At 34.2% G+C, this 12,905-nt stretch overlaps 1 protein-coding gene across 3 annotated transcripts in view; it reads left to right on the plus strand.

The window, feature by feature from the left end:
- Positions 1–12,905, plus strand: part of PCGF5 (polycomb group ring finger 5) — a 60,656-nt gene that overhangs the window by 31,772 nt on the left and 15,979 nt on the right. For all 3 annotated transcript variants that reach the window (XM_035329300.1, XM_035329299.1, XM_035329301.1), the window contains exons 3-6: positions 4,851–4,947; positions 9,112–9,167; positions 9,290–9,349; positions 12,407–12,555. In XM_035329300.1, coding sequence (XP_035185191.1) covers positions 4,851–4,947; positions 9,112–9,167; positions 9,290–9,349; positions 12,407–12,555 — 362 coding nt within the window. The remainder of the gene's footprint in view (positions 1–4,850; positions 4,948–9,111; positions 9,168–9,289; positions 9,350–12,406; positions 12,556–12,905) is intronic.

Consider the following 12,905-nt stretch of genomic DNA (forward strand, 5'->3'; position numbering starts at 1 on the left):
GTATCATATTGAGAAGAGGAAGATTATACTTACCATATCTAAAAATACTGTTTGATTATCTTCCTCCTACTAAGAGTATCGCATATCAGTTCATTATTCTTGAGTACTAGAATTTATGTGTATTTTTGACTACATTGCTATCAGTAAATCATATTTAGCCTTTATTAGGCAAGTCAGCATAGCAGCATAGCTTTACTTGAGGGAAAAAACAAAAGTTGTTTTTGATTGCTACAGTATTGATTTACAATTTCAAGTTTTTTCCTCGTAAAAGATGACCTCATGCTTTGTATTGGCTGTACAAATACTTGGTCCAGATCTTTATCTTTGTTGGCATAGGGAATACATCCTTACAGGACAGGCTTACGATTCATAATTCTTTATCATGTTTTGTCTGTATGTATTCTGCTCCAAGACCTGCTTACACTGAAGATTGCGTTCTTCATTAATCATTAGTCTCTTTCTTGAACCCCCATGGCTTTCAAGGCTGCCACCTTCTCTGAAAAAAGGTATAAAGAGAGCACATAAATATATTCAGACTGAGGAATTCAGTTCTTTTCCATAGATTAGTTTACCTTATAAACAGCTCTTTAAGTTAGGTTAATTTGGATTTTAGTAGGCTTTATGGTTAGCAGTGTTCAGTGTTTGGGAGGTTTAGGGAGTCAGTCACTTGACTTTGAGTAAATGTATAAGTTACCTATCATCCTGTGGCATAGAGTTCTTCAGAGCAATAGTGATTTCAAATTCCTTCTGGGTGTAAATTAAAGTCATGGTTTATACAGGTTCTGTTAGTTTGGAAAACAAACACAAAGCCTAGCCAAGCCATGTGTAAAATATCTTTACAAGTTGGATCAATGTGTCCTTTTCAAAGGATCACTGTCATCTCATCACAGACTTAAAGAACGTCTCTATCATGAATGAAGACAAGATCCCAAGAGCAAGCAGAGGGAATTAAATTCTCCTCAAAGAATTTCAGACATACCTTTCTTGAATCTCAGGGAAATGTTTTCTGAAGGAGGCTAGCACTAATTGATTACAGGAGAAAAAGAAAAAAAAAAAAAGGGGGGAAACCATTATTGCATTGATACCAAGCCAATGGTAATCGTTTTGAAAAACTTCTTGTGATATACTTTTTAGAGTTTCTATTTCAATATGTTTTCCAAATAAGATAGACTTAGGGCGTATCAGTTCCAAAATCAATATTGACCAATGCCAACAATGTTTGTAATATTTTTTTCCAAATTTTTTGTTCTTTGTCAGTTATTGAAAATTGGCATCAGGTAAGAAAAAATGAAAACATAGAGACACTGCTGATCCTACCAAAAAGGAGGCGTACAAAAAAATAATAAAGACCAACCCCTTTATTATAAGAGTTAACACAAGAGGAATTCCATTTCACTTGATGTTCTTCACTGAAACAGATTTATCCCTAAGCTCAGTTTTGTAAAGGCAAGTCAGATAAGGTCTACGATAAACCAAACACTTATGTTACTTACCACAGCAACTTTCAGCTGAATTTCCATATGGCCATTATTTGTAACTATATTAGACTTCATGATTTAATCATCATACTAGCTTCTCAGCTTTTTTTTCCCCACATACTTTTAAATTAAGTATCTCCAATTAATGGCATGTCCAAGATAATAAGCAATTCTTAACCCTGTAGTTCTCATCAGTGTTGTCATCACGTGCCAGTAATCGGTACAGTTTCTCCTGACAAAGGCAGAAACTGTATCTCTATCATCTCCATCTTTAGCATGGTGTAGATACCAAGATTATGAGATACCAGATGCTGCACTTTAAGAGCTTGGTTAACAGCAGCGTGTTTCACAGATTCCTGTGAAGCTTGGGCAAAATATGGTTATTTAGATTCTCATTCAAGTTGTCTAGGAAGTCCTTGTTCTACAACTTTTGTTTCAGACTTCTGCTTTCTTTGATTTCAGGCTTAATAAATTAATTTTCTTTAGACATTTGATTTATATCACCTAGTCCTAATATCTCTACATTTAATAGTTTCGGTGTTCTTTACTTCAATTACACAGAAGAGTTGTGCCCCCCTCTTCCCCACCCATTTTTTTTTTTTTTTTTTTTTTGTTATGAGAAAGAAAGTACCTCCTTTATTAATGAATGGGAAAGATCTACTTTTCTTCAATGAATTACTGTCATTCATAGCAATATTTCCCTTTCTAGACTGTCTTCAATAAAAAATCTTGCAAAAAATAAATGTCTCCATACAGTCTTGTTTCATTTCCTTTTATTTTTATTTTTATTTTTTTAACAGGGATTATAGTACATAGTATGGTATAGTATAAATTAAAGAGCCTTCGCCATCATGGTTTTGTTCCACATTGTCTTCTCTTGATCTTCCTGTTGTGTTCTGAGTAGGACCTTTTCTTGGTTAGCTTGTTTTTCTTTGCTCAAGAAGAGCAAGATAAATGAATTACTCAACACTTGGACTGCCTGTTTCAGAAAGAAAAGCTCATTTCACCCTAGCTTTCTCATGAACAGTGTATCAAAATTTCATATTAATCAGCCATACTGTTGTTTTTTTCAATTCAAATGATATGGCATGCCCTTGAGCCATTTGTGGGGGGAAGGGGGGTGTAATCTTCAGGACTATTCGTAGTATCTAAAAAGTAAAGGTACAATAATTAGTGTTTGAAGATAATAAGCAGGAATATTTTCAGAGGATATTGAATAATGTTGTTTGGCCAGCTAATGAAAATCTGTCTCTGTGCATTATAAACATTCAAACAGTGGTGTTGGCTGTTTGCGAGTAATTCAGGTGAGGACTCGTACGGCTTCTATTTGTTCCTCAGTATCTGTTCCTCTCAGTCATGTTAACAAAGATTTTATACAAATCTCTTTGTATAAAATCTATGGTCTAAAAGTTGTTGGGACTTGTGCTTTAATTTAAGCATGTCCTTAAGGACTGGCAGGGATACTTCTATGTGGGTGATGAAATTCTTAGTATTTTGCATGTATTCTACATGTAAGTGTATTGACCACTTAAAGTCTAAGGGACCTGATTTTAAAATCTTCATATGAAAATAGTGTAGTAGCAAGGTGTTTTGTTTTTGAACACTAGTTACAAAAAGAGTGTAGAAATATGAAAAAGTCTTTTAGGTACAGAACACAGGCTCACTGATCTTCACCAGGTTTCTTATCCTGGGGAAGTGTTAGGAAATACATGTGCAAAAACCAATTAGGTGCAGTAATGTAACAAATTATAAAAAAATCTGTGATATAAGAAGAGTTCTGTGATTACAGGTTCTTGTGTCTGTATGCCAGTGCTAAATACCTCACACCTCAAGTTTAAGAAAAAACATACTTGTGTCCTGAGGGTTGAACTGTGCTCTCATAACATCACAGTTACCAGCTCTGTTCTGGGGTCCCTATGCGTAGAGGACAGCACTGTGCCTCACTTACTGGACTTGTTTGGCAGGACTTCTGGGCTTTCTGAACTCTTTTTACCAGATCATCAGCAATTTGTCATGCATCCAGCACTGCTAGAGCCATTTAGCTTGGGGAGAGTGCCAAGAGCTAGTCAGAGCTCTGAAGTCTGCCTGTCAGACTTAAAGGGGAAAGTTCATTGCAATTGCAACCAAATCTATGAAGCTGATGTCCTTCAGTCAGTGTTTTAAACCAGTTTGAGGGAGAAAACAAACAAAACACCTACACAGAGGTTTAAAGTGTGTGTATTACCAGAGTAAGCTAAAGTGTAGTAACTGTTCTGGGCATTCTAAGGGAAAGGTAAGTGCAGACCTAGCTTGTTAGGAGATGTTTGGTTTTTGTTTGTTTGTTTATTTGTTTAAAAAAAGCAACAGGATTGTCCTTAAAGATTTTAATATAATTAAGATTTACCAGTTTGCTTTAGAGGTGATCTTAGTTCTTTAGTTAATTGATGAAAGAAATTACAGTGTTTCAGCAGAAAACATACTGCAATTGCGGCAGTCCATTTATTTTTTTCTTAGTCCATTTACTGATGAGCTCTTGTTTCAGTTTAGGTAGAGTAATAATAAACAGAGGATAGAGTTTAACTCCATTCTGAATGTTATAACACAGTAATAATAGCAGGCATATTTATTCTTGTCAGGTCATGTTCCATTTTCTTACTAACGACAGTAAAATCTAAAGTCTGTGATCAATCATTTGGAAGCAACAGTGGTGTAGCACCTTCTTTAGTTTAATTGCAGTTTATTGGGTTTTACATTCAGATTGTTGTTGGTTTGGGTTCATTTAGGCTTGCAATGTTCATGATCCTGATTTTTCATGATAGAGTTCAAGTATTAAAGGTTTACTGTAATTTCTGTCACTGCTTTTGAAGGCCATAAGTCAAAAGGGAAGCATAGCTACTTCGAACCTGTGTACAATTTCTATGAACTTTTCTCTTAAAAGAAGTATTTGTAACAGTATTTTCAGTTGCCAACAACTCTGTTGGAAAGAAAACAATGCAGGCAAATCATTTTCAGGTCATCTGAAGTGATGATTGGCTCCTGCTGGGCTACTGCTCCACAGAATGTGTCTCAGAACTTGTTCTTTACATGTGCTGCATGGTATGTTTTTTGCATTTTACCACGCCATGTGAATTGTAAGTTGTAAAAACACCACATACTCTAAAGCAATGCTTGTCTAAGCTGTTCTGCTGGACTCAGTATCTCGGCAGAGCAGAACTAGCTATGGCTTTGAGGAACAAGAAGTGGATAAGGTTCATTGCAATTATTTGCTTTGAAATAATACTGTTATCTTGGATGCATTAAGTAGTTAGCTGGTATCACTGTGTTGTGTTCAATCAGCATTACTTAGATCTTGGTCTAAGTTTTTCTTACCTTTTTTCTTTTTTTGTCCCTCAGTTTGTAAGACTTGTATTGTTCAGCACTTTGAAGACAGCAATGACTGTCCCAGGTGTGGCAACCAAGTACACGAGACCAATCCACTAGAAATGTTACGGTAAGGTGACATTGTATAACATTTGCTGAAATGGAAGGACACACAAACAAAACCAACAACTTTTAATGTCCTTATCCTGAAACGGAACTCAATTTTTTGCCTGTTAGTAAAATGTGTGTGTTGACTGTTCTTGACCACAGATTCTGTCAATTTTTCATCTCCCAACAAATTGTAAATTGAGATTTTTCACATATAATGCAAGGAGGAAAGACAAGGGAAAGGTACAGTAAGGCTTGAGTATATTGTACAAATGAAATTAAATGTTTTAAAACCTCTATTAAACAGAGGGTACCATTTTTCTTTGGGGTTTATTTAGTGTGTAATACTGTTGTGAACTTAGGAAGAAATATTCTTGTGTCAGCGCTAAAATAAATATTTACAGCTGCAGTTTGCTAGAGGTGGTATTATTTCCTAATTTCCTTGTGTTTGGTATAATTTGTCATATTTTGCTTTGATTTTTATGATGGATATGGGTGTGCACATTCCCAGATGTCCATGCTTCATGCTATGTAGATGCTAAGAGTAAGATGCTAAGAGGTAAGAAAGGTTAAATTCAGCAACTCTAAGTGGTGCCATTAGCTGAAGTCTTTGTCATCCAAATGTTTTTGGACAGGTAGGGTTAAAAGGGTTTATGTAGATATTTACCACAAGTATTTTTTTGATCTCCTGTCAGCATCTGATGCACTGTGTCTGCCATAACAGGAGATGCTGTTACAGAGTGCAGAAGACTGCTAATAGGCTGAAAACAAAAGCATTTTAGAAATACGTCTTCTATTGTGACAGGACTATTTCAGAGGAGCTGAAAAGAGGCGTTTCCTGAAATGTCTAGTAGATGTTTAGTAAAATAATAACATGCTTTAAGCAGGAAATGCTCGAAGGGTGAGAAAAGTTAAGATCACAAGCCAGAAATGTGGGAAGACCTATTTTCTCTGCAATTATTTCCTGAAACTCCTTTTAGAGTAATGGGGTTTATTTGTCGACAAACTGCATATAACTGGTAGTTTGCTGGTTGTACTTCAGGAAACAGTTTTAACTGTTTGCTAAACTAACTATTGAAAGAGCACATGAGCAGTGTAATGGAATTATCTTTTTTGGAAGTTGTCTGAACAATTTTATACATGCATTCTACTCTCCCTTTAGAGAGACCAGCCCCATCACTGCTCAAGAGGGCAGTAAGTTTCTGAGAAATGGCACTGTACACTCTAAATAGTGTTTTTCGCTGAGATGTTTGAGATAAACTTTATAAACTACTTTATAAACTCATTTCTGAGTAACTTCACAGCTGTCTGAGTTTTTTAGATACGTCCTTCAGTTAGCAGTATTTAAGGTCTGTTGAAACTGTAAGCATAAGTCTGAAATTCAACATTGAGCTCTAAAATGAAAATCCATGAAGAGTGCTAAATTCTGGAGTTCTCTTTCCTAATTTTATATAATTATTTGTTATCGATATTCTGTAGAATTTTGTTTGGTTATACCATGAAAGCATGCTTCTTAGCACGCTTCTCTGAATGCAGGTTTCCTGAGTAACAGTCTTCATTTGCTTCACTTCAGATAGTTAGCAATTAACTGAGAGTTGCTTTGACCGTAAAACTCATACAAAATCATAGAAGAGGGGAAAAACATACACAAAGCTGGCATAATGCTTGGTGGTTCTTTCCATATGTCCTGTTTTAATAGTTGGAGGATGTGGAGGTGCAAAGAGGTGTCTAAAATATAAATGTTTTTGGTTCAGCTTTAACAGGAAGTATCATAGTAAACAACTGAGACCAACTTCAGAGTTATCTCAAGTAGTTTCATTTTGGAATGGATTTGTTGCAAGTCACAGAAATACAAATCTCTTAAGAGTTCTCATAGGCTTGGTGGGTAGGAGCACTATTGGATGTACCTGCAATGGAGAATATTTTTACAGTTTCCTAAATTTGTCCCTTAATTTTCTAAATTCATCGCTATAGTTTAAGGTTAGATTTCCTGTACTCAAAGATCGAGTAGGTATTATTTTCTTCCACTGTTTTTTCCTCTGTATCTACTGCGGTATTTTTCTTTAAATAGTATATAGAAGGAAGTAGTAGTTCATTCTGTTCGCTCATTTAAGGAAAAGAAGGCGATCGAGTAAAGTTATGTGCTTAAGTTGTGTGCATCATAAATTTACTAAGCATACATGTTTTCTTGCTATGTTTTCTTGCTGCTTTGCTTTTGGGCCACTGAAGACCAGTTAAGAGTGCAAAGGGGAAATTCTCAGAAATGAATGTAGAAAAGACAGCATGTATATGCCATCCTCAGGAATGGTTGGCAGGATTTTTGATTGAAGGGAGTGAAGTTCTCTCTTGAAGTCCTAATTTCTTTTCTCTTAATGTGTAAGTTACGGAGATTGGAGCTTTCTTGCAAAGTGGAATTGTTTCCAAGTAACAGTGTATTTTCAGTTTCCAGGACAGGTTCACAGGTTCCCAATGGTCCCCTGAGGGAACTTCATAGAAAGAAGTACCATCTAGTTGTGTTAGATATTGAGAGGCAAGAGTGAGTATGCCATTTGGAAAGATAGACCTGTATTTTCATTGTCAGCCAATCAGGGTTTTGATGTCCCATGACTTTGTTTTCCCTCTCATTCATGAGAAGGTGCTCTCTATGCTTCTTTGCTTTTGGGGCAGTGTATTTCACTTGCTGAATTTTTATTTATTTATTTATTTATTCCTTTATAAGAGAAACAATTTAAAAATGGATCATGGTGGTAGTTTAAATATAAATATTCTTATTTTATGACTGTCTCCATGAAGTGACAATTAAGTGACATAGAGAATATCTCAAAACAAGATGATTGGTTGATATGTCTGTTTGTAAACATTTAATTACAAACACATTATTTTAAGAAGAGAACTGGGAATGCTGCTGTATTTAGTATAACACGTGACTTACTATCTATTAAAATTTCATCCAGCATTCCTCAACAGTAAAATCATCCTGTCATCTTCCTACTTTACCACCACTAGTGAAAAAGAGATACTGAATAGTATTTTATAACAGGCCTGTAATGTATTGTTAGTAGCATATACACATACATGTACAAATAGAACTCTGTATGGTATGTGTATATTGAGATAGATATGTAGCATAATTGAGAAGATGAATTAAGGCAATTTAAAATATAGCAAAGGCAATTATTATATTGTAGTTTCAGGATTAATTTCAAGGCACTTAATTTCTCTGGCTGTATTACTTGGCTTTGTCGTGGGTTTTTGCTAAGCTGTGGACAGTGAGTTACTATTCCTAAGGGAAGATGGAGAGGGCAGAGAAGAAAAACAGAACAGAATGAGAGACAGGAAACTGAAGGATAAGTGAGATGGAGTGTAAAAGCAGATGATATACTAACTGAATAGGAGACTAGTAAATCTGGAGAATGGGAAGAAAAATATTTTAGCTTCAACAACAAAGGTAAATGCACTGTGTCCTATGGAAGGGACTGTCATAGCTATTTTTGACACTACAGAGCGTAACAGATCATATCAGATCAGGGTATCAGAAGATATGCTTATGCTGTGTCCTGTTTTCTGCTAGACAAACTCATGGCAGATATAAATAGAACTATTTTTTGGTGAATTAACTTGGGTACTGAGAACTGTCTAGTTAGAGTAGCATGGATGCTGTATGGGCTTCTTTATACTGCCCATATCGCTTTGTTTATGTTGTAATGAGTAGGGAACAGGTTAAATTTTTCTTCAGATGTATTATAAAGGACTTGAACTCTTAAAATCAGTATGATAATGGAGTGTATCATTTTCATGCTTATTACTCATGACCTAGACCTTAAGATTTGATATCACTTTTCTAAATTTTCTTTGCAGTAACACTTTATTTTTGTTTGTTTTTAATTTGTGTTCTATGGAAACACTTCACAGATTTTATCTTTTTTTTTTCACCTTTCTTTTTTGTCTTGATACATTAAAATGTAAACTTCTTGGTAATTTATAGAAGGAATCCATTCAGGAGGTAGTTGAAATAAGCTTTAATGCATGTTTTTTCTCTCAAGCTAAAATCAACTACTTTTTCCATGATGTATTATTTACCAGAAACACACAATTCATTTTATTATTCAAATGTATTTGTTTTTTAAAGTCAATATGTAAAATGCTAGTTTCTAGTTAATGTGAAATGTATTTTTCCCTTTGAAAGGCTGGATAACACCTTAGAGGAAATTATATTTAAGCTGGTGCCTGGACTTCGAGAGCGTAAGTTCCTAATTTGGTTTTGGGTACTGGTTTGGGTGGATGGAGGGAATATGACTATTTCTAATTTTAAACCTCTAGTACTGATTTTAAAATTAATATTATTGTTCTTTGATGTTAACTAGAGGAACTGCAGCGAGAAATTGAATTTTGGAAGAAAAACAAACCTCAAGAAAATGGACAAGGTGATGTTTTGTTTAGTTTCTTCCTCCCTCAATGTTACCTTATTCTAGGTAACATTTCAGCTCCTCACTAAGTACTGATACTTCAAATGTTTGTGCATGTACATTGTTTTTACTGAATTCAAAGATGACAAAAACTCTTAACAAATCTATGTAAATATAATCTGGGCCTTCATTTACTGCTTCTTACCTTTTAACCAGTTGTTATACAAACCCTAGCTGTTTTACCATTATTTTTGCATTTCCTTAAGCTCTCACAGTCATCATTCATGCAATTTTCTATTTGAACTATTCATTTTCCTAATATTACATGCAGTAAGATATAGAACAACTTGAGTCTTTTTTACAGGTTATTTTCTATTACTAAGTTTGACCAGCTGTGAAGTAGGAGGCTGTCAAGAATTAGTTATGACAAGTAGTAAAACAGTTTTCCACACATGCTAAACAATTGTTTTATATAGGTTTATATTTTTCTTTTTTTTTTTTTCTTTGTAGTTGACCCATGAACTTTGAGAGCTCATTACCGAGCTGCTAACATCTAACTGTTTTTAGGCCCTGTTAATTTTGCTTCAGGGTTTTAATGGAATAACATACTTGATTAGGGCTTTTTAAATATTTCTGAAAGGCTCTGCTAAGCTTAAAAAAAATACAAAACCCACTATTTTTAGTAAAGGATTGCTGTCACATGAATGTCTTGCAATGTTTTTCTGCATTTCATTGTTTGAAATGTCTTTTTTTCAACTTCAAAATATTTCATTTTCTTTCTTACTGGTTTTGTTCACTTACATTTGGCATCAGTTATAAGTGGCTGAGTTCTCCTATCCTCTCTTCTGTTGTGTAGTTAAATGAAAAGGTACAGGACAGTTTAAGTTGTATTAGTTTATTACAACATGTTGTGTTAACATATACTTTTCCAGCTTAAAAAATATTCAGAAAATAATGAAATACAGACCTGTCGACTGTTTCAAAAAACAGATTTATTACTACACAAGTAGAGATGCACAGAGGAAAAGTTACATGCAATTTGAAAATCTGTAGAATTAACTAATTTATTCTTCTGGTTCTTACCTTCCATAATGATAAACCTAATGGAGTTCAGTGAATAGAATTTCAGAGTTTAGTCTGATACTAAAAAAAAATCCTTCCTGCTACTTTCCAATCTAAACTGGAGAAAGCAAAAGGCAACCAGCTTTACATTGACTCATTCTCTGGCAATCAGTTTAACACTGACTATCTGAGGAAAACACAGTAAGTAGACAATTCCCAGGATTTGCAAGAAAGATGAGTGAAAAAATGTGACACACCAAACTATGCTTTATGGAAAGAGGGGTGGAGGTAGGGAGTTTTATTTTTTTCTGTCTTCTGTTCTTGGCTTGATTATTTTTAATTGTAGAATGTAGAGTCCATTTTGGTAAAATTAGATTTTATTTTATTTTTTTTTTTAACCTGTATAATACTAGGCTTAGTATTGTGCCTTTAATGGGCCACACATTGATTTCTGGAGGCTTCCACAAATATCATTACTTCTAATATCAGCAAGAATATTCTTTAGTAAATAGATTGTCTAGTGCCTTTTAGTATATGGGGGAGCATTTGAGTTTTTATCAGAATATCTTGAAAGGTATGACCTTTGTGTGTGTGTACCTGTTTCTGATGTTATGTTTTAATAATTGGAAATTTGCTAATTTCTCTTAATTCTGTCACTGGATTGCCTTGTCTTTCAAGACTTTCAAACTGCATAAGTAAATCTTCCCCCAAATCTTTTTTTTCCATTCTAAACAACTTAAAAATGGGAGAAAAAAAAAAAGTAATGAATTTACCTTAAAACTTATATTGGATATGGAAACTAAATAAATTGTGAACTAATTACCATGTCTAGAAGCTTAGGCATAGCTTGATATTCACTGAAGTTTTCATTCTATCTTCTCATCTTAACTCTTGTAAGTGATGTAAAAAGTTTGTGGTAAGCATAGGAAAACAGCAGAATTTAATTGTAAAGTTTTCCAGGAAATGCAAAAGTAGTTTATTCAAGTTACTTGGGCATAACTTATGATAATGTTTTATTCCAAAAGAAAGTAGTCTGTTTTAAATTGAAATAAGTAAGTTGGGGATACAAAAAATTATGAATGTGTATGACACTGTATACTAGATTTCAAATATGTAAAAAATAATCCATTTTATGGTTCATTGTATTTTTTTTTGTTTGTTTGTTTTAGCTATACTGCACCCTCATGCAGATAGCCTTGCTAGTCTTAGGATTAAAATTCAGAAATTCAAATTTAGAAGTGCTAAAAGTTTAAAAACTGTAGGAGATGGTACCATTTCTGAAGAGTTGGATGTTTAAATCAAGAAGCAATAAAACATATAATAGCAACAGTGAAGAGGGGAAAAAAAAAAGGCAACATGATATATGTCATTATATAGGATATATGGGTTCTGCTACAGCTATTTAGTTATGAAAACCTACTGGAGAAGAGATGCTTGGAGTTTTTAAAATGGCATTCCCTAGACCAGGACAAAAAAGGATGAAAGTTATGTTTTATCTTCCCTTAGTTTACTTCACAGTACCATGACAGGAACTTCTCTCCACCAGATTCTCACAGCAGATAGTATGGATTAATTACCCACGTTACTTTGATATACAAGTGCTAGGATTAGTTACTCTATTGTTTATTTACAAGCAGTTTCTTTTGGCAATGAACTGCCATATCACAGAGTAGGTTTGAGTTTGTTTTTAATGCAAGTGCAGTCTTTAAATCACTGGACACAAACAGGAGTAAACAGCCATAACAATTAGGGGTCCATCAGCCTAATCATTGCCTGTCACATAGAAATCTTTCGTGTGTGTTTTACATTAAAATTTCAATAGTAAAATTTAATTTTCAGAGATTTTTTAATTGATCAATATAAGTATATACTGAATTAAAATTGTGGTGTTAACGTGAAGAAAAATGAAGTAGGAAAACGTTTTTTTTGTTGTTTTGTTTTCAGTTAATGTTTGTTGCCACTATGACTTGTAATTGTTTTACACTTTAATAATACAGTCTGCATATTTTACAGATGAAAGCCCCAAAGCTGACAAACCCAAAGTAGATGAGGAATGTGATGAAAATGAAGAAGATAAAGACTATCACAGGAGTGACCCACAGATTGCTATCTGCCTTGACTGTTTACGCAACAATGGGCAATCAGGAGATAATGTAGTAAAAGTGAGTAGTAAAAATCATCTGTGTTGTTATTGTTGGCAGAATAGCAGGAAGCAAATCATTCTGTAACAATTAGCAATTTATTTTAATAAATCGTTGATTACCTGTCTCCGCTTCCACTTTCATTTAGTCCTTTAGTTTGAGACTGTTCCGTGCATCTCGAAATTTTAAAAAGTTTTCTTGTTTATCTTTTTGGTAGATTATAGTATCTTCCAGCATGGTAGATGGTAGATAACTGTTACACAGCAGATTAGAGAATAGCACAGAAATATTTAAAAAGTTAGCTGTAGGTGAGCTACCTCACACTTTCAGGATTGTTGTCAGCATGGAACTGTTTTTCATGTATGTTGTGC

The sequence above is a fragment of the Oxyura jamaicensis genome, chromosome 6, assembly GCF_011077185.1.
Source record: "Oxyura jamaicensis isolate SHBP4307 breed ruddy duck chromosome 6, BPBGC_Ojam_1.0, whole genome shotgun sequence".
NCBI classification, from domain to species: domain Eukaryota; kingdom Metazoa; phylum Chordata; class Aves; order Anseriformes; family Anatidae; genus Oxyura; species Oxyura jamaicensis.